Genomic DNA, 21661 nt, shown 5'->3' with positions numbered 1-21661 from the left:
CACCTACTAAATGGAAGAACAACTCCCTGACACATGCACCATCATCTTCAGTTTGGCATAACTTAGGGGCTAATGAGTGTTCATGTTTATTCTCTGAATACTAAGTTTAATTAAGTTACACAAGGAAAAGACCAGTTCACAGTGTTGCGCAGGCAGAACTAAGCCTCTGTAGCAAACATGGTCTCTGGCTTACTCAAATGTTACAGCAGTTGCTGAACAGTACATCTTTTGGCTTAGCATTTTGAGATCTTTTGTTGCCTAAAGGAAAGAGGATTTCATCTCTCTTTGAAAAGACCCCTCTTGAGGTACTTCTGGGGTATCTGATCTTTTCTTAACAAGTAACTGATCAATGGATCTGGTAAAATTCAGAGCGTTTCTTCTCAGCTTGTCCTGAGAGTGAAGACAGACATTTCTTTTCAGACCCAAAGAATGGTTTTGTAGCTGTATCATTTGGCCTGACTAAAGATATATCCTCCCCTCACAAAATTTTTGCTATTTCTCAGTAAAGCAGTTTGTGACTGTAAGAACACACATAGGTACTTCTTTCAGAGAAAAAAACTCCCAGAGAAACATCCTTTGCTAAATGGGAGAAAAGATAAAGCTCAAACAAAGCACAAACAAACCTTTAAAAGGAAGTGGAAATGGAGAACAAATTCTTCCTTTCAAGCCTCCACCATCACTGAACAGGGAAATGGACATTGTGGCATGCAGAGTACCTTCTCTACATCTACATACTCCTTAGTGTCATCTCTGTGCAGTGACTGCAGGACTGAAAGCAAATGCAGGGTCCAGAGCAGGCACACACAGACAGAATGAGTAAAGGCACTGCAGCAGCACCTGGTTTGCATGTCAGCAGCATAAATTAATGGCTGCCTTTGCAGGAACGCAGGCCTGAAGGGAACAGACTGACCTTCAAGCTGGGCCCTCTCCAGCAATGGGTCAAACAGCTGAACTCAAAAGCTTTTTGTCTTCCTCTGACCCCACTCTCCCAAGGGGGAGATCCCAGCTCCTTCTTGCCCTGCAGGGTGGGAATTTCTCCCTTTTTCCTGGCCTGGAAATGTCACTGTGCTTTTGCAGATGTGAAGGTGAGGACCTGGCTGCCCTGGCTCTGGGTGTGGCAGCCCTCAGTGCCCTCCAGTTGTGCTGGCTGGAGCTGGTGCCAGGGGCCAGCCTGGCCTGCCCTGTGGGCACCTCCACTCCCTGCACGTCCCTTCCTCCCAGAGACCTCGTGATGCTCTGCAGCAGGAGGCAGAGCCCGTGCCATGAGAAGCATTTGCTCTCAGAAATCCTCATAAGGTAGTCACGCTTTAAAATGGGATAGCAGCACAGAAGTGGAGTGTTTATTTAAAACACTAACGGGGCAGCTGTTGCTAATAGCAACAATATGGCAATCACCAGCTAATATGGAGATGTTTGTTTCAAATTTATCATCTTGAGTTTGATGGGTGGCCAAAACTTCACAGAACATTTTATTTTGCAGTGTGTGGATGTGCAAGGACATGGACAGCACATGACAACAAATAATCCTTTCAAAGCATGGGGTCAAATGTGCTCAGGGGAGTTCAGCTGTAGTTAGCAGAGTTGTCCCTGGAAAGATTTGCTTTGCCTGACACTGCTTTTGCCCAGAGAATGGAATCTAGATGTGTGCTCATAAAAGTTCCTATTCCTGGTGAATTTAGTGGTGTTGAGGACCTGGTTACTGCCAGTTGTACTTATTATTTAGGAAGCAGGTGACAACACAGGAATGACAAACTCACAAGGGCAAAACAATGATGGAGAGTTTAGGAATGTACCCATCAAACCCCTGGGGCTCAGAGCAAGCCAGCTGGAGAGAAATGACGGGCAAAATCCAACTACTTCTGCTTGTTTCTCCTGGGCACCTATGGTAACAGCTGTGTTCATGGCACTTGCAGTGCCTGGAGCAGCTCCCATGATGCCAGGGCAGTGGCATTACATTGCCAAGCCTGCCTTTCTTTTCTAGTCTTTGTATCAACAGGACACACATACAATGAAACCCCAAATTACATTTTGGCCAGGTTTTCTTGGTCTTATTCCAGACTGGCTGCTAGGCCAGTGCCAGTCTACAGATCATATTTAATGTGAAAGTCAGATGACTTATGCCTGAAAAATCACATGAAAGTTAGAAGTCAATGTCAAATCCAGGTTCTTTTTTGTTTCCCTTAATTCAAATTTTGAGATCTGAGATAATTTTGATGCTGAAATTCAATGCAAAACAGAAGGTGCAGAAACAAGAGATATACAAGCCTACATAAAAAAAAAATCTAAAAGAAAACATTAATGTTAATCCTGAAAAGCAAAATCAAGATTCGCACCACTCTGTATTCAGTAGGAAGCATAATCAGTCCCTGACGGCAAATAAGCTTGGCAAAAAGTCCTATCTCATGTCTGATTTGCAAACAAAGAACATAAAGAAGCAAATTAAGTGAAAAACCTGGTGGAGTAACAAAAAGTAAGCATATCACTTTTCAATGTTGTTTGAGTATCTTCAATCAGAAATTTTAAAAAGAACAGATTTCAGACTGAATTACACATGTTCTCTACTATTTTTGTGTAAGTAAGCAAAAGTTTAGATCTGCATCTGCTCAGTCAGAAACAATAGGCAACTTCAATTCCCTGATTCCTTTGGGCTAGTCACCTCAGGGAACCAAAGGAATGAGTAATTCCCAAGTGCCACAGAGATACAATACCAAGCTGAACACAGACACAGCCAAACAGCAGCACAGACCCTTTGGAAAAATGGCCCATATACACCTGCCCTCCGCAACTGAAAAAACACGCACTGGACACAGTCACCTGAGGATGAGGAAAAATCTTTCGAGCTGCCAACTTAGTCTTGGGGGAAGCACTCATGAGAGAATAAACAAACCATACTGCAAAGCAAATGCAACTGAAATGGTGTCACGGGAAGGGCATAGAATACACCCTGTGCTGTATTTATAGTGTTATTTTTGATTTGTAACTTTTTCCCATGCAATAGGAGCACAGTGTATAGAAGGGTGGTGCAATCTAACCCACACTGCAATCTAACCTTGCTATCTAATTTAGGATAGAAATCAGCTAAACAGAGCAGGGAAAAACTGACAGTGCATTTCACTTTCCAAAGGCAGGTTTAGCACGAGCCCAGATTCTACCTGACTAAACCTGTAGGAGTTCAGCACCAGCTGGGCTGATGGTTCTTGTTCTGAATTGTTACAGGTAGGAAGCAGAGACAGATCTGATCAAAGGTCTGTCTGACCTCTTTTCTGTGATCAAACCCTTAACCATGGCTATGCATCCCACAACAGACTCTGGAGAGTGGTAGGAAATCAGAGCTGCCTTCAGAAGGCATCTATAAATGTGGCCTGTTTCCAGGAACCCACTTGCCACTTTGTTCTTTGAGTTCATGGACAGCTTGTACAGAGCTTTCCCTTCCAAAAGGCAACCAACCCAACAGCTTTCTGAGTTTGGCACAACTGCTTTCCTTATTTTGGTAAATGTTCCTATTGTTCCCTGGGGAGACTGCAGCTGTGGCAGTGAAGACAAAACTGGAATACAATCCCTTTTCCACATGGAGAGGCGCTGATGAAGGCTCTTTCTGCTCTATATGGGCTTGAAAGGATCCCTGCTCCAGGCTCATCCCACCATACCCTTCTCACAGCTATGCTCCTGCTGCCTCCTTGCTGGTATGATAACAGGGCAAAGGCGAGTTTCAGGATTCATTCACACACTTCCTCCTTCCTAAAAGCCATGCTGTCAAACATTTGCAAAAGTAAGAGAAATAAACAAAAGTGAGCTGTGGCTGGGGTTTTCCCATTTGTGGTTTGATAAGGAGAGAAGGAAACAGTCTCCAGTCACAGCAGATTTATTCTTTATTTCTTTTTTCACTGTAAACTCCTGACTTCTTTCTCATGCTAATCAATGTTGTTCTTTCATTGCTATGGTCTAGAGTCCCTCACATAGCCACAGTGTAAGTGTAAGAGAAGAAAAGAGGAGAAAATGCCTAGCTTGCCTGGAGCTCACACAAAGGGGAAAATCAGCAAAAATCACCATTGGTCCATGTTTGCAGCAAGTGCTATATAAGCCCTCCCTCCAAACACTGGCTGGGCAGAGGGCTTGGGAGTGGATCACAAAAGCAGTCATGGTGTGGGAGCAGAAAGGGACTGGCTGGGATCAGCCAGTGGAAGCAGAGGCATCAAACTGATGTCCTCGCTTCTATAAGGAAATGCTTCACATCTCAAGGGGCAAATACAGCCCTTAAGAGGGCTGGATCTACCCAGGCTTGTCTGCTCTGCAGGATGTCCCTGCTCCTGCTTTCTTTCCAGTAAATGTAAAACAGTTCAGCAGAACTGAGGGAAGCATCCTGGTGCACAGCAGGGGAAGAGCTTCTACACAGGCTAGTCCTACAAAACCCTTGCAAATCCACTGCCTCTCCCAAGCCCTGGTCTTTGTGCAAACATCCAGTGTTTTTGAAGGACAGTGCATGCACTTAGTCAGGGATTGATTGGGAGAAACACATTGACTGCAAACAACTCCAGGTGTACCCCAGCCATTTGCCATCTGTTCTCCTTGCCCCAGGGCAGTGGCTGTGGTACAACAAACACATTCCTCTGATGCATCGTGCTGTAAGATCTGTACCAAACTGAGGGAGGAGTGGACCACAGCAAAAGTTTCAAGTCTGCAAAGCAGAACTGGGAGGTAGAGATGGAATCAGCCTCCTCAGGGAGAGAGGTTGTTCATATAAGGGAACTTAACTTGTAAACATCTCATATGACAGGCCTTTTCTGTTAATATTCAGGGTGGAGACTGGCTTTGGGGCCTACACCTGTGTTACCTTTTCCATGCTGATGGGGAAGCTGTGAAGCTGCTCTGGCAAGTAGGTGTGAGAGCAGCTCTTCTGACCCTGGAAGCCTGCACACAGCTCTGTGGTGTTTGGCAGGAATCAGCATGTGCTTGCTTACTGCTTTTCACAAAAACAGCCAAGATTCCCTCTGTGTTGCAATACAATTACTCTGCCAAACCATTGCATTTTAGGATCCCTGCTTATTTGTAATAAAATAGGCTGCTTTAAAGTAATTTTGGCATGATTTAAGTGTTTGTGATAGACATCATAAAAGAGCTATTAAATAAAGAACAATATCAGGAGGGTAAAAAAATCAAATTGTTTTTCATATGAGCAGGCAGGCCTATACACACACCTTCCACATACAACAGCCATTATATCCCCACAACTGTTAATGGATAAGAGCGAATTGGATAGAGATACAGCATTGTGTGCCAGTGGACAGTCTGGTGATGTGCTATCAATACATCACCTGTTACCATATTGTCCCCTGGGAAACTCCAAGCCCAGTGCTCTGTGTACAGCTGGTGCCAGAACTGTAATCTGAGCTTCTGGCCTGACTAAGCACCAACCATTAAACTCACATTTTCTTCACAAGTCACACATTTTCCAGATCAACCCCATGTCTTAATCGTGAAACAGACTGAGCTCAGAAATACACCTGTGCAGAGTGCTGGACGTGAGGGGAAGGCAGAATTGAACTGCATAGGTGCCCTCTGAGATGCTTAACAGACAGGTATGTTTGGATATACATTTAACAGATGTAACGAAAAATACATCTTTCTTGTTGAGGAATCCCACTGAAAGTATCAGCAGTGGTGCTGCAGCTGCCAAGGAGCCTCAAAAGAAATTCTCAGTGACGTAGGATGACAATATTTCTGCAAGCAGCTCATGGAATTTAGTTGGGAAATTACAAATGTCATGGGACTGATAATTAACAAAAAATCAGCTAGAGCAGTGAGTAAAAAAATCAGTGGTAAATGCACAGGGCTGCAGATGAATTGATTGAGATTGCTGTAAGTTTCAGCCCTAAAAAAGTCACCAGACCAGCGCCACTACAGTAACATGGAAATGATGAGCCTCAGGAGGACTTAAAAGGTGACCTACAGCAACTCCTCCCATAAAACCAGAAAGTCTCCATTTGCTCTTCTGGACACATCTCTATCGAACCAAAAGTGAATTTTGTGCTTTGGATTTCTGCCAGAATCAAACAGAGATCACCCCTCTGTTCCTTTTCTGTTCTGCATAAAACAGGGTCAGTACTACACTGGCTGGGTCTGATGTGGTTACACAAAGAATGGCTTTGAGGGTGAATTCAGCAGCAGATGTAGCCATTACGTGCATCTGCAAAGAGCTGTGCTAAGACAGCCCCATCCTCTGCACATGTGAAACAGAGCATCCACAAGGGAAGCAGCAGAAAGGCCACAGTTTCACAGGTGTGCTTTCCACCTAAATCCACTACTGAAGAATTCCCAACCCTGACTCTCAGCCTTAACTCCTCCTTTTCATAAGATCAGTAGACTGGCACCCAGAACAGGGTTGTAATTTGCCTCAGTCAATAAATCAATATAAATAATACCATGTATTTAACATCAAATCTTAATTAATTTTCATAATGGCCTGGCAGAGTGAGTGCTGTATTCCTGATATGCCCAAGTTGGGGTGCAGTCAGCAACAGAATGATACAGGTCAAGCAGAGGTATATTTTTCTTAGTTTTTTTTTATCTCTTTGGTTGAATCAAATTTTAATATGTGCACACAAATATGTCTTATTGAGATTTATTTTAAACAAGACTTTTAATTACATATTGTCATACATTACTAAATTACTAACACCACTTTGTCTATAAATGTCCAGTACCTAGATTCTCAAGAACTACTTAGTACCAACAAAATGTGTGTCTATATCTGCCTGCAGACAGTAAACTGTTGCAATTAGCTTAAAAAAAATTATAAAGAAACATTTCTCTGAATTTTGTCTATTCCACCACTCTGTTGTTTTCACTGTTCTTAGTGTAGCTTGATCTGGCAGTGCGTTTTAGAACTGCCAAATCTAATGTCTCTGAGCAAAGGACAGACTGTGCCACTGCCCTTTAATGGTAAAGAGAAGCTGCCCACACTGCAGCCCCCTCTGCACATCTCACCTCATGCTGGTGATGATAGCTGGAACCTTTACCTGGCAAGCGTCTCATCTTTTCCATCCATAACAGCTACCAGAGTTTCTTTTTTTTCTTTAAGGGGGGGAAAACCCAGAAAAGCATCTCCTCTAAAAGGAAAGAGGAAGCCAGAAATTTGGTAGTGTCTTGGTCCTGCCCCATGATGCTTCTTCCTGCCTGTGAATTTCCACCTGCCCCTTCTGCTATATAAGGCAGTGCACATGGTATGCACTGTTTAGTCGCCTGCCTCTGTCCAAAGGATTAGTAGCAGTGGGGAGTGATGCTGTTTCTCCTTTCCTCTGCAGTTCACGGGAGGTGAAGGAGCTCTGGCTGGATTCACTTCTTGGGTGAGTACTGCCTTTGAAAAAGTCTGTGGCATCATGGTTGAAATCAGTGGAGAGCTTCAGATGCAGCTGCACAGAGATGTACAAAAAAGTACATAGGGGAGAGGTGCACCCACTAAGCATAGCTCATGGGCAGAGCTGACGGAGTTGCTCAGCCTCGGGTGTGCAGATTAATGACCATACATAGCTGTCACCACTTGCTCACTTTTTGCATGGATTAAAAATGGAAAGCTGCTTTTATTTGGTTTGTATCAGGAGGCAGATAGGGCAGCAGGGCTGAATGCCCTTCCGGAGAAGGGCTTTATAGTTTCCTTGTGTGGGAGATCTTGCTGGTTCAGGATCATACACACTAGATTGGCTTGCAGAGGAGAAAAGCCAAGAAGGGTGCAGTTTTACAAGACTCTTTGTCCATTCCCTGTTCGACAAACAGGCAAACAAAAGGACTGAAGGAAACCAGATTTGCCAGAGCTCCTCCAATCAAACTCCTAATGAAAGTGTTAAGCAGCTGTAATACTGTGAGTATCTTAATTATTTCAGCTCTGTCAACATAGTGACTTTGAAAAGCTCTGATTTCTAAACCATAGGATTCAATTACTCACACAGGGTCTCTGCTTTCTTGCCTAGTCAAAGACGCTAAATGCTGGGAACATGGAGAGTCTGATTGAGTGCCAGACAGAGGTAAGCAGCCCTTACATTTTCCTGGATCCTTCTTGGGTACTGGTGTGAGATACCTTTGCAAAGTAGGGGTGATTCCTTCAGTAGCTGCTGGCTGCCTACCCTCACCCAGGAGTGGGCAGGGCTCTTCAAAGGCAGCTCTGTGCCGCACTGAGCAGAGGGAGCAGGGTATTGCTGTGGGCAGTCTGTGCATTCCCCTGGCTCACCAGGAGCTTTGCTCAGGGATCTTGAAGGCTTCAAAGCCATCAAGGCTCCCCAGAGGAGTTTGGGAGGAAATTTCCAGTGCCGGGGAAGGCACAAAAAAGGAGGCTGTGTCCAGCTATGGCTTCTCTGGGGATCAAAAGCGCAGCTTGAAAGAGCGCAGGGTTGTGACCTGCCAGCACGACTGCAGTGTCTGGCTGCAGAGTTTAACACAGATCCCTCTACCAGGCTGCAAGGCAGAGTCAGTCCTGAGCTGAGGCACCTCTTTAGCAGGTGTTGGGCTTGTCTGGTTATTCCCCAGAGCCTCCCCGGATTTCTGAGGAGCTGCAGCAACTTGCTGGTGGCTCTCACTACTGTGGCAGCTCTGTAACCTAGCATACTTTTTGCAGGCTGATGCCAAGAAATGTCCTCTGTCAGTCCCAGCAGATACTGAAGACAGACTCTGCCTCTCCAATGGTGAGTTTCAAAAACAAACTGAGGAACTGCCTTCTTATATAACGCTTGCAAGCCGGCACTTGTGCAAAACACCCGAAACTGCCTGCTCCCTCTCCTGGAGAGCAAGCCACAGTTCCCATCCAGGAGAGGGCTTAAGCCCTAGAATGCCACTCATTTGCAAGCTACTTCTTTCCTATATGCTCAGTGTCAGAGTGCTGAGTGCCAGTGGTCTTGTATTCCCGTTCCCTGGTAGCAATAGGAAGTAAATGTGTTTCTTTCTCACTCAAACATTGCCTTTGAGGTGTGGCACTTCAAGTGAGTACTGAGTACTGTACCAGATGTTGTACACCACAGCAAATAAACCCTCTTGGCAGCAGCACCAGCACTTGTTTTTTCTCACCATACAAAACCTCAGCAGCTGTAAACAACCCAGAGCAGACCATTAACAGGGCAGGGTCAGATTTGGAGCAGCAATCATATCAGATCAGTCTTCAGGAGTATCAGAAGCTAATATTTTAAATTACACAATAATGTTAGGTGACTTTCTCAAAATTTTTAACCCCTACCTACCAAGAGCTTACGCTAAATTGCAAAGAGAGGTCCTGAGAATTTCTCATCTGGGTAAGACAACTTCACTTTGGAGTAGAAGGCATGACATTTATTGCAAATTTGCAGAAGGCAAATCCTTTAGAAATCTTTCTCACAAAAGATTCCTTCTCTCACTGTTTGTGAAAGGGGAAAAAAGGTGCACCCCACCCCAATACAACTATCCTCTTAAAATTCCTGGCCCTCCTCTTTATGAAGCAGATGCAAAACCCATGCTAAGAGATTTCTAACTGTGAAGCCAGTGAGCACTTCACATCCTCTGGAGCAAGTATCATGCTCCACTGGCTGGAGGGCAAGCACCATCTCTAGGAGCATTGTCAGTAGAGCTGGCTGCAGAGCTGGCAGAGCTGGAGCCACATGTTTTCCTTTCAGGCTGTGAAAGAGGTCAAAAACCAGGAGCCCCTACTTCTACTCCTGCCCTAAGGCAGGGGCACAACCAGACCACATAGTGAAAATTGTTGTCATTGCCAGCTGCCAAAGCGGTATATCTGACTCAGAGTTATCAGAGAAACTACGGCAATATCAAAAATCTCTATAAATGTTCCGTGCCTTGTATGTTCCCACTCTCTAAGAAGAAACAGTGACTAGAATGTAAAAAGCACCCAACCCCAAACAGGAAAGGTGGTGGCCTTAGGGGTATGGCCACAGTTTTACAGTTTAGGCAGTTGTTTCCCTAGTAACCACTTAGTTGTCTTTCAGTTTCCCCCAGTTTGGTTTGTTTCAACATACATCTCTGCACTGCACACAAATGAAAGATCACATAGTGCTCTGTTTTTTTGTTCTTTTTTTTTAATTTTAAATTGATCTTTTGCTTCCCTTTTACTTGCAGCAGATGGAACAAAGAAAAGAAAGAAGGTGATATCGCAGTCATTTACTCTGAGACAAAGCCTTACCAAAAGAAATTCCTCAGGACAGCTAGACTTGGGTGGCAAAATGGCTCTGTTTGGCCATCCTCTGGCACTTATCTGTGGGGAAGATGACACATTGCCCCAGCCAGTCCAGGTAAGGAGGTACCATTATAGCGGAACTGTTTACAAAGGCCTGAAGTGTCAGGACAAGGGGGAAATGGCTTCAAACTGACAGAGAGCCAGGTTAGACTGGACATTGGGAAGAAATTCTTGGCTGTGAGGGTAATGAGGTCACCCAGAGAAGCTGTGGCTGCCCCATCCCTAGAAGTGTTCCAGGCCAGGTTGGATAGAACTTGGAGCAACTGGGTCTAGTGAAAGGTGTCCCTTCCTATGACAGAGGTTGGAATGAGATGATCTTTAAGGTCCCTTTCAGCCCAAACCATTCTATGATTCTGTGATACCTCTGACTTAAGTGTGAGGCAGGATACTCAGTACTTCTGCTGCATCATCCAGGAGATGATTCTGGTGTTTCCCAACACACACGCTCCTGATAAGCTCAGGGCCCATCCCAGATGTAGAAAGACTCAGATCTGAGGGTTTTGTCCAGCTCACCCAGCTTTCATTGGCAGTAACTTGGAGTGTAGAGAACCCAGGACCAGGAATGAAAGATCTGCTTCTTAATATAATCATCTGTGATTTTAAATAAGTAATTTAAATAAATCTTTCAGCAGCATAAACATCCAAGGATTTCTGTATTTCCATGAAAAACAAGTGTTCAGCTATGGACTGTCACAAAAAATACCTAAACAATAACTTCTGAATAAAAATGGTCTTGTAACAGTTCTTCCACTGAACTGGCTTACCCAATAGACATGCATTTGTCTCTGCTAAGTAATATTTGCCTGGCTTGTGAGAGAGGGGATGTGAACTAAGATTTAAGCCATCCCTTGCTTCCTTCTAAAAGTAAGCAAGGATGACTCCAGTGAAGTTAGTGGAATTCGTCAGTTCAAAAAGAAGGTGGATTAAAGGAAAATCAAGACTACTTCCCATGTAATGTACTTGGAACAAGAACTAGGTACTGAACTAACCACAGTACAGTGTACCTCCAGACAATTTTTCTTCTATTTCTAAACACTCACCTGCTAACTTCCTTCATCCATGTAACTGTTCTTCCATTCCTGTCTGATTTTTTCCCTGCAGGATCTCCTAGCTATATTATATATGAAAGGACCTTCTACTGAAGGGATATTCAGAAAAACTGCCAATGAGAAAGCACGGAAGGAGTTGAAGGAGGACCTAAACAAAGGCGGGAATGTTGATCTGAAAAGCAAATCTGTGCACCTGCTGGCAGTAGTTTTGAAGGTAATTCTGAGCAACAGTGGTGGGAGGATATTGCTAATATGCACAGACCCAATCCAGTGCTCCAAGCTGATCTAGGTGGGACTCTTGGCTAAAGCCAGAACTAAGCCAGACTGAATTCTTCAAGCTTAGGAAAGTTTGGCCTTTTCTACCTGATTGTCAGTCCTACTTGTTGGGCTGCTGATTTCCTGAGGAAACTCACTTTGCCCTCTTGCTCAGCATCCTCCCAGTAAGCAATAGTGAGATTTGTGAGTGAAGGAAAAGCAACTGAAAGCTGGATCCTGTTACTACACAAGTGCAAGTGCACTTGTGCATTGTACTGCTCTGTCAGTGCTGATGGTCAGGTGGCTCAAGTCAACCTGCCAGAGCCCAGGTGACAGTAACACTCTGTGCTCAGGGATAGCGTCAAAACTTAATCTAAATCTCTTGGCCTTGCAGGACTTTCTCCGAAATATTCCCTCCAAACTTCTATCAGCTGACCTCTATGAGAAATGGATGCAAGCTCTAGAGAAGCCAAGCAAGCAAGAAAAAATTGAAGAATTGAAAGAGTAAGTTTTTCAACCAGGAGATTTTGCAACCAGTGCCAATGTAATGGAGTGGCTGGTAGAGGCCAACAGTGTCTTTTGAAACCAAGAGTCTCACTTAAAAGCCTGTCATTTGTATGAGCTTGCTATTGCTCTATGGGGCTTGGTTTAGAGGGCTCCAGCAGCAGCACTTCCTGAAGTTACTTCAGATTGCGTTATGAAACCACCAATGCAGGAACAGGGCAGAAGCTGCAGTGCCTTAGCTAACACAGTCATGGTGCTGTGGGACAGGCACTGACACGGGGCCTCCACATCTGCTGGGGGTGAGGTTGGGCACATGGAGACCACCTCCGTGTTTTGCTCTTTAGGAACGCTAGGTGTGGGGGCTGACTGGGAGTGCTTTGAAAGCCCCACAGCACAACCACAGCCATTGGGAAGCCTCCAGTGACATCTCCTGATGTCACCTCATCTATTCCAGGACATGGGCTTCTGCAATGCTGCCTTTCAGTCAAGACCTTGTGATTCAAGGTCTCATAATTAACCCCACACTCAGCTGCAGATGGGGATTTCTGAAAGATACAGAGAGAGCAACACATGCCCCTTTCTGGAGGAAGTGGTGTTGCTCTAAGTTTAATTGAGACTTGCTCAAATCAGGAAGCAGAGGCCACTGCACCATCAACTAACGTGACATTTTGTTTGTGTTCACGCAGGGTGGCTGACAAGCTGCCGAGACCAAACCTCGTCTTGCTCAAGCTCTTGCTCTCTCTGCTCCACCACATCAGCCAAAATGCTGAGACCAACAGGATGGACTCCAGCAACCTGGCCATCTGCATTGGCCCAAATATGCTGAGCCCAGGCATAGACAGCGCGCTCCCGCTGGAAGTGCAGAAGGAGATGAATGACAAGGTGCGCTGGACTCACCGAGCAGCCGCTCCTTGGGGCAACTGAGAGCCATCCATAGGGATCCATCCCACTGCCATTGCAGCAGCTGAACAGAGCAGCGCTCCTGGGCCTTGGGGGTGCCCCTCAGCTCAGGTGTCCCTCAGCCTGCCATGGGATGGGCCAGGCTGCCCCTCACCTTGCCTCCTCTGAGCAAAGGTAGCAGCTGCCCTGCAGCACCCAAAGTCACAGCACAGCTCCTGCAGACTTCGCATGTGGAGGGCAAGGGGCACCCGTGGCCATTGTCAGCCCTGGGCCCTCGGGCAGCAAGGCCAAAGCTGTGGCTGATGGTGTTTTGTCTGTATTGGGGTAGATCCATTTGTCTGCAGCATCGGGCCTTATCCCCCATGGTGGGCTCACCCTTAGACTTCAAGCTAGGATTTTGGCAGAAGCCAACCTGCTCTGTGCTGTCCTTCTTACAAAGATAGCAGGCAGGGTGAGGGAAGAATCTTCAATCTGTCTTGACTGAAATGGGCTGTTTTGTGTGTGCAGGTGACAGTGCTGGTGGAGTTCCTCATAAACAACTGCTTGGAAATATTTGAGGGTGACATTGCCTTCCCGGCCTGTGCCTTGGCTGAGGAGTCACTGGAGCACACAGACAGCTCCACAGGTATGAGAAGGGACTGGGGATGTCACTGACTGGGGCTGCTGGGCCAAGTTATTGAATTTGATATGTGAATATATCTGTGGAAACACAGAGGGTTCAAGATTGTTGAAGCCCTCTTCTGATCTCTCTCTGTGTCATTCTCTTTCATCCTCTGCTGGTCATTGAAAACTAATGTCTGGTTTCTCCCCACAGAACAACTCTGTGCAGCTCATCAGAATGACTCTGCCTATGACAGCCCAGATCCTGAAGCAGAAGGCAGCCCCTGTACCCCTGAAATGGAGCAGGCCAAAGGGAGGAGTGCTACTGTGAGCAGAAAATATCCAACAAATATTTCTGCCCCTTCCCTGACTAATTTCAGAAATGACATCAGCACAATGGACAGGAGGTACTCAGAGTCAGACCTGTCCTTCCAGAACTGCCTTGATGACACAATAAGGAAACAAAGGCTAAACAAAAGTGAGGACAATTTTCCAGTTCAGCAGAAACTGCTATGGATGGAGGCACTGGAGGAACGTCTTGCAGGCTTACCTTCACAATTATCAACTGACTCTCTACCCAAAACATCCTCCAGTTGCTCCCTGGAGAGCTCTGATGGCTCAGTTTTCACCAGCTCCCCCATAGTTTCGCCCTCTAGTCCCAAAAAAACCTTTTTAAATAGGCCTCAGTCCTTTTCCACCACGGCCACTGAAGACAGCAGTACACCTAGCAGAGAGATCAAAAAACATTCCTTGTCATTCTCTTTTGCAAACCGCAGGAAAACACTAATAAAAACCCAGACTTGGGGGCCTGGAAAACCCATGTTTTTTCAGAGGGACAGTCTCACAAAGAAAGAAGATCAGTTCTCCTGTAGAATTGTCCAGGAGGGCAGCTGTAATGATGACAAACAATTGCCTATGGAGTATCAGCAAAGGCCCCGTCTCAGGTCAGTTGATGAAGTGTTCAGAGAGGTAGACCAGAAAAACCACAGAAGACCACCCTCTTATGAAGAGGCTGTTAAAAACTGCCTGGCCGCTAAAGTTCCCTCTCAAAATCTCACAGTTCAGACTCTGAGATTAGCAGAGTCAAAGCAGGGTGTTTTGCTGCCTTATCCATGCAGCCACAGTGCACAGGACAAAACATATATGGATCTGAGGAATCTACGCAGTGCCAGAGTTTCTTCAACAAAGGATTCTGACATGGAAACGGAAACCTTCAGCATCACTGTAGGAGTAAACTCTCGTGTCAATTTACCTGTGACCCCGGGAGTCTACCGGATGAGAGCCATGTCTGAGTCCTGTCAAAAGAACAAACTCGAATATGTGGCTCAGAGGTGCAGCCAGCCAGTTTTTGAGGTAGAGCAGATCCAGTACGCTAAGGAGTCCTATGTATAAAAAGCCTGTCCTTCCTCTTTGCACTGTACAAAGTAAACATTGTAAAAATAGACATCTGCTAGTCATTTGTAGGATTTTACTTTCAAGAGACAAAGAATAAGCTAGCTCTGCATGAACTTTTTTTCTGAAGTGTCAGTCAGCTTGACATGTCACATCCTTTCACCACAAGAGTTGTTGCTGGTGAAGACCTTTGTATCATTATGTAAATATGTAAGTTAGTATGCTGTACATAACCTGTTGTGTGGGAAGAGTAGTTAGCAGATGATAAACAGTGTTGTGTTTGTTTTCCTCAAATGACAATTACAAGGTTGGCAGGTCCAGAACCTGTCTCACCTTCTTCTTGTTTTCTGTATGGTCACAGACCCTGTACTGTTTTTCATGTGTGTATGTGTGCCAGGCTGATGCAGTGCTTTGCTGATTTTTTGCATTAAATGTGGGCTGGCAGTTACCTTAATGGGGGAAGAGCTATTCTGTCATCTAGGTTACTTCAGCACTCTTCCATAAACCCCTGTACCTGCTGCCATTCCATCTTCCTGCTTGCTGGTGATAAGAATGATCTGACCACTAATCAGCATAGTGTTGTACACTGAGCCTGGGCTTAGAGCCCTATGAGGTCATCATGGGAAAGTATGAAGTAACCCACATGTGTCCTGAGGTGCTTTTAAACTAAATAAACTAGACAGGCAAAGAAAGGAAAAGCAAGAAAAAAAAACCAAAAAACAAAAAACCAAACAAACAAAAAAAAAAACCCACCAAACAAAAAAAACCCCAAAAACTCCTACAAGGAAATATTTTGGATTCCAGCTTTAAATAGTTATAGTTAATTGGAAAAAAAAAGACAAAAAAAGAAAATAGTAGGTGGTGTCCTTATAAACTTGTAAAAATGACTGGAAGTGCAATATGCTTTTATGGGTCAGCATAGCCTTAAACCAGAAGCAGGGAGACATTTTTCTCCTGTGTAACTTCACTACAATAAAACATTTTTCTCTATGAATGCTTACGTGTCCATTGTCTGATTTTAAAATGTCCAGGGCCTACTTGTACTGTACCTCCTTTTCTACAGGTACTGCAGGTCTGCTTGAATGATGTAGCATAGCTGAGTAGCAGGAAGCAAAGTAAATGACCAGCAGTATCACTGCTATTGTTGTAAGAGGCTGCAGGCTACAAATCCCTCTCTGACAGGAAAACAACTTATACTACCATGTAACAGCAGCTAAGCTGCAAAGAGGTGATGCTGCTCCAAAAGTGAAACACATTGAAAATGGCACGCCATCTTCTCAGGAATTATGTTTTCCAGGTGTAGGTGTCCCCAGGACACAGAGAAGAGGGAAGGTGGCTGCCTGACCTGATAGAAGAAATGATGAGGAGGACCATATTGGTAGGCTGCAACCAGAGAAAACATCACTTCTCTCAGCCACCCAAACAGTGGCACTCTGCTTCCAAGCAAGCTGAATGAGAGGGCTCTGATGCAAAAGGTGTTTACCTTTTTCTAGAATCTGCATCTCCTGGGTCACACAACCAGTGAGGCTTGAGATCCTCCTGTCCAACCCTACTGCCCAAGCAGGGTCAGATAAAACAGGTTGCCCAGGATTGTGTCCCGACAGTTTTTGAATATTTCCACAGATGGAGGCTCTGAAACATCTCTGGGCAATCTATTCCTGTGTTTGACCAGACTCACAGAGAAGAAGTGTCTCCTTGAATTCAGATGGAATTTGATTGTATTTCAATTTGTGCCTATTGCCTCTTGTTCTATGTTAAGTGGAATTATATTCTTCTTGTGTAAAAAACACAGGCATCTTGTAAAAAACACGTGGCACAACAAGTACAAAGAAATAGTACCTGTGCAGTGAAAAGTTCAGAAGCCACAAAACAGAAAACACAAACCCTGAAATGTAATCAAAACCCAATACAGCTCCTTCTTTGTTAAGTGACTCGCTCTTTTTTGACTGTGAGAAGGCTAAATCTCCCAAGGAAATTCCTGCTCTGTAACCACACCAGAAAACCCAGGGTGAATAAGCACAATCACTTCACCAGAGATGAGGAAAGTCTCTCTTTAGGTCTAAGGTGTCCTAAGGCATATATGACAAACCCACTCAGAAAGCTTACCTGGGCTTAAATATTCAGTATAGATGAGTCTAAATCTTCCAGTTCCTGGATAAGAAGGAGCATTTGGAAAAGATCACCTTCAATTGGTGAAGGAAAAAGAAGAGAGAGAAGCTCTACAAATTGTAAACAAAAAAGGGCTAAGGTGAAGGAGCTGTATAGAAGAGTGGCCTAGTCCTCCTCATCCTGCTCTTGCATTTCTTGAAGTCCAGGGAACACCATAATTAAAGAAAATCTGAATGCAAACAGACCCCAAAAGATACTTACCTCCTCATTGACAGATAACTTTTGACTTCCTTCATCCCTTCAGACTTGACTGTTTAGTCAGCATTATTTTCATGTAATGTCTCTCCACATAAGTGATTTTTCTTCTATACAGGCAGATAAGAGACCTCAAAAGAACAGAATGACATAGGAAGTAGAGAGCTTTGCTTTAGCACTTACTTATCTGCCTTTGCTTCAGAAAACCATTTCATCATGCTACCAGTCCACCCTACCACATCCTAGGATCCAGACCCTAGGAGAGGACTCCATCCAGGACTCCAAGAGTAAGGTCTTTTAACTCCTATATGCAACAAGTGGGTTATCTGTTTTACAAGTGCCATGCCAAAGCTGCCTTTGACTCCTCAGCCAGAAGGATCAAACACCCATTTACAACTGGGTCAGCTGGAGATGAATTTTGGTAGAAAAGTTGAATGATGACAGCCAGCCTCCCACTCTACACAAGTTTCTCCATCATCAGTGTTGCACCACTTGCTTCACACACAGAATTTTCTAATTAAATTTCATTAAGACACTCGAAACGTGAATTTGGAGGTAGGACTGGAAGAGGGAAAAAAGCAATATTAAAGCAGAAAATCCAAGCCATTGCCTTGTAAGGCAATGCTGGAATTAAGGCTGGTGATGCAGCTTGAATTCAGTCCCTTATGTTTGCATCCTGCTGTTGTCTTCAAACACATGGTGCACTCTGTTCTTTCCACAGGATGCACCTGCACTGAGTAAGGAAAAAAGGTTGTCCAACAAAGGAGAAAATTTTAATTCTGGCATTCCCCAGTACAGTTTGCCTAGCAGACATCCAGGTTTTGGACATATAGGTATGTCTCATTTGCTAGGATTTGAAAGAACAATCAGAAGACCAAAGGATTTCCTCATGGAGTACCTCTTTCCATGTTGTGCACCAGGAAGTTGCAAACTCGTTCCCTGCCACTAGAATTAGGATGGCAACTTAACAGAAAAGGGATGATGCTATCAACTCCATGTCCAAACATTAGTGAAGATATAGAGAAACACCATGCCTGCTGGTTTCACAAACATTCAGACTGCAGGCATTCAAACACTCAGGTGCAGAATGCAAATGTAGACGCATACATTTATTTATCTGTATGCAAGGCTTATATTTATGTAAGCTTGTGCTTTATCTTCTGCATAGTCTGCAGAAAATGAGGCATAGGCTCTCTGTGTCCCATTTCTCTGGATTCTTGGGACTGAATTGAGTGCAGGTAGAACACAGTTGTCTGAAATAAGGTGTTCCTTCAAGTCATTTGGATATATTAGGACCATAAGTAATTTCCTAAGGCATCAAAAGTGGATACAATTCCTGATACTTAGGTTGTAAAATCCTTTCCCAAAGTCTTCTTTGTCTGTGATGTAAGCTTAGACTCCTACCTCACACATACATGATACATGTAGATGCCTTGAATGTAGGTCTCTATAATCTAGGGCTGACATTTTTACTGCCACCAGAGAAATAGTAACATTTGGGATTTTAGGCACCATCTAAGCTTCCAAAAGAAGCCTTCTTGAACTTAGGCTCTCATGCTTACCCCCCACCCCAGAGTTCAGTGCTTTCTGCTCCAACCCACCACAGAAAACTCTGACTCAGACCTTTATTTTTTCCATCCCTACCCCTTATCTCTGCCTCATTTTCATTCCCTCTCCGTTCCCAGCCTCCATTCCTGACCTCATCCAGCTATTTCTCTTTTGACTGAACAAGCCCCAACCTCTGACTTGCTTTCAAAGTCCCAATTTCATTTCCTCTCCATCCCTCAACCCACTTTTCTCAGTCAGCCAGTTTCAGTTTAGTCCTTCCAATTCTCACACATTTTCCTGTCTTACCTGCACTGGTTGCTATTGCAATAAGTCCCATCAAAACTCATCTAGCCTCAGTCCCACCCCCATGCTCCGCCCTTGTTTTAGTCTCTGTAAATACGGAGAATCAGAATGAGAGAAGGAAAATCCCAGGAAGCTACAAGAAAAAAAATACAGAATTCGTAAAGTCCGGTGATGACCTCAATTCACAGCTGCAACCATGGAAAGCCTCAGGATGAACCTTCCATGGACAGAGGTCCTTGAATTTTTGGGATTTTAGCAAGTAGTCTGCACATCTCTTGTTTTATGAAAATACAGGCTGTCAGCTAGGATGGAAGGACATTTGGAACTAGGTTAAGGTGAAATAATGAGTCAAAATAATCTGTTGCCTCTGTGCTTCATGAAAGCAATGCACCAACTACAATGTAAGGGATATTTTCAGTAATTTGCCCATGTTCTCTGAGAACAGGCATTGTCAGTAATTTTTTTTCTGCCTCTGCAAGCAAGATCTTGGGGGAGAAGTCCTCTCAGCTGTCTGACCTCTTCTCAGAGCTATTATCTGAAGGGCACTTATTTCTGGGAACTGTGAAAACTAAAGAGATAATGAATTCACACCTGAGGAAGAACAATTTCTAGCTACTTAGCAATGATGCACAAGAGAATTGTTACTGCCATGGTCATTTTCTGTGATAGCTCCCTTACCATAACCCAAGAGCCAGCGGTTCTGTTCCAGACACGGTCACAGAACAGAACCACTGCTCTATGTAAGATCTTTCTTCTGTCTCTTCCTCCCATGATTACTCCCTGTGTACTGCAGGCACAAGATGTTACACTGATGTAATGTTTGCTGGTACAAACCCATGGCAAAAATATTAGTGGACAGAATTACACCAACCTCGTTGCCCTTGTTTGTATTTCATATTCACCTCTTCACAACATGGACAGTTGGCTTTTCCTTTTGTGTGTGCGCATTTGGCTTTTCAGAGTTCCTTATACTGCATTCAGTTTGATGAAATAGGATTTGAAATCTTCTTCTTTGGGCATCATGTAACTGACGGACAAGACTGCATACCCTGCATTGGCAGATAGCATTAGGGAATGTAGAGCATCCTGTTGACCACCCAGAACTCTGCTGCTTTTGAAACTGAACCACTCCGTAGGATGTGACTGTGGTCCACAATTCTGACACTTACAATAAAGCCAAGAACTTTGGAATTTGTTTTTTTGCTTCAGCCTTTTGCTTAGAACTAGATCTCTAATTTCTTCTAACACTAAAGCCAAAATGGATAGTTTAGGGATTCTGCTTGGGTTATGTACACTTTAATGTTAAAAAGCTAACAGTGATGTTAAAAGCTAATAATAAAATTACTGCTTCATATCTCAGTCCCATATTGTAGGGAGTTCCACACAGTTTTTATGTATGGTTCCTCTTATAATATTGCTATCAAATGTCTCCAATCACAGCATGAAGAAGTATCACAGCTGATAAAACCCCATCTACGCTGCTTTTTATCTGGGAATAGGAGTTCGTATTTCTGTACTGACTGTTCTGGTTTTGGTGCTGATACATCACAGGAGACCAGGCAGTTTGCTGCAGCACCACACCACACCACATTATTCCATACACTGCAAGTGACAATTTCAGCTTCCCATCGTACCCAGGCAGGTCTCTTAACCTGAGAAGAGAATATTACTTTTTATTACAGTGAGGCCACTTGGCTATCACAGAGGTGAACTCTGAACAAACAAGAACATGATGCTACTCTGATAGCAATGTGGCAGACCACAGTTAGTGTGGCTATCGTGTGTTACCAGGAGGACAATTTCTGACTACAGGAAAAGGAAACCCACCTTTGGTAGGCTTTCTGGTTACATTTTTCTCTGAATTTTGTTAGCAGTCACTCCTTATCACATGTGTCATCAGAACAGAGTGAAAACTTCAGAGGATCTTCTGAAAGCTAAAAATGCAGAAGAGGGAGCATTTTTAAAATAAAAAGTCTGACAATGATAGAGAACAAGATCCAAGGGAAAAAGGCAACCACTGTTGGAGAAGTGATGGAACCCTCATATGGACAGCTGACTATCATAGAGGTAGCGGTCTGCAAGTCTCCGTGGATGCTAGGTAAAAAATTGCTTTTTCTGCCTCTCAGTTATTCAGAAATGCTAATTATCCTATAATATTTTTTACTATAAATACATTGTTTTCATTGTTTTAATCAGTCTTTACTATTCACTGTGCTAAATACAACAATTTAAATCTCACTTCTGAGTGAAACCCATTCCAAGTTCTACCTGTTCTTCTACAAAGGGAGAGGAAAACAGATTATTTTCTGTTTCTAACCTGAGGTGGCAGCACATAAGTCTGAACAAATGGTTCACAAATTCTAAACACGGCAGACTCCATTGAGCTCTGCTTCCTCTGCTAGGTAATAATATGGAAAGGTTTCTATGAAGGGTTTCACACTTTCTAAACAAAACATGCTCTTCAGCCAACAAGTCTATTTACAGAACTGATCCAACGGCTGCTCAAAACTCTTCCTTCCTACAACCCACAAACCTCCCACCA

The 21661-nt window shown here is 44.1% G+C and overlaps 1 protein-coding gene across 5 annotated transcripts in view; it reads left to right on the top strand.

Moving 5' to 3' along the window:
* The window catches only part of TAGAP (T cell activation RhoGTPase activating protein), a 45733-nt gene extending 29892 nt beyond the window's left edge, over positions 1–15841 (top strand). For 2 of the 5 annotated variants that reach the window (XM_030945515.1, XM_030945513.1), the window contains exons 3-12: positions 7302–7343; positions 7771–7855; positions 7965–8018; positions 8606–8672; positions 10087–10259; positions 11306–11467; positions 11903–12012; positions 12699–12894; positions 13420–13537; positions 13727–15841. In XM_030945515.1, the coding sequence (XP_030801375.1) occupies positions 7829–7855; positions 7965–8018; positions 8606–8672; positions 10087–10259; positions 11306–11467; positions 11903–12012; positions 12699–12894; positions 13420–13537; positions 13727–14904 (2085 nt within the window). In that variant the 5' untranslated portion in view covers positions 7302–7343; positions 7771–7828 and the 3' untranslated portion in view covers positions 14905–15841. Of the gene's footprint in view, positions 1–7301; positions 7344–7770; positions 7856–7943; positions 8019–8605; positions 8673–10086; positions 10260–11305; positions 11468–11902; positions 12013–12698; positions 12895–13419; positions 13538–13726 lie in introns of all 5 variants that reach the window. The other 3 variants (XM_030945516.1, XM_030945514.1, XM_030945517.1) reach the window with 2 other exon arrangements.
* Positions 15842–21661: the final 5820 nt, after the last annotated feature.

The sequence above is a fragment of the Camarhynchus parvulus genome, chromosome 3 (assembly GCF_901933205.1).
Source record: "Camarhynchus parvulus chromosome 3, STF_HiC, whole genome shotgun sequence".
Classification (NCBI taxonomy): domain Eukaryota; kingdom Metazoa; phylum Chordata; class Aves; order Passeriformes; family Thraupidae; genus Camarhynchus; species Camarhynchus parvulus.
The sequence above is the reverse complement of the archived record's forward strand: the minus strand, read 5'-3'. Positions and strand labels throughout refer to the sequence as shown.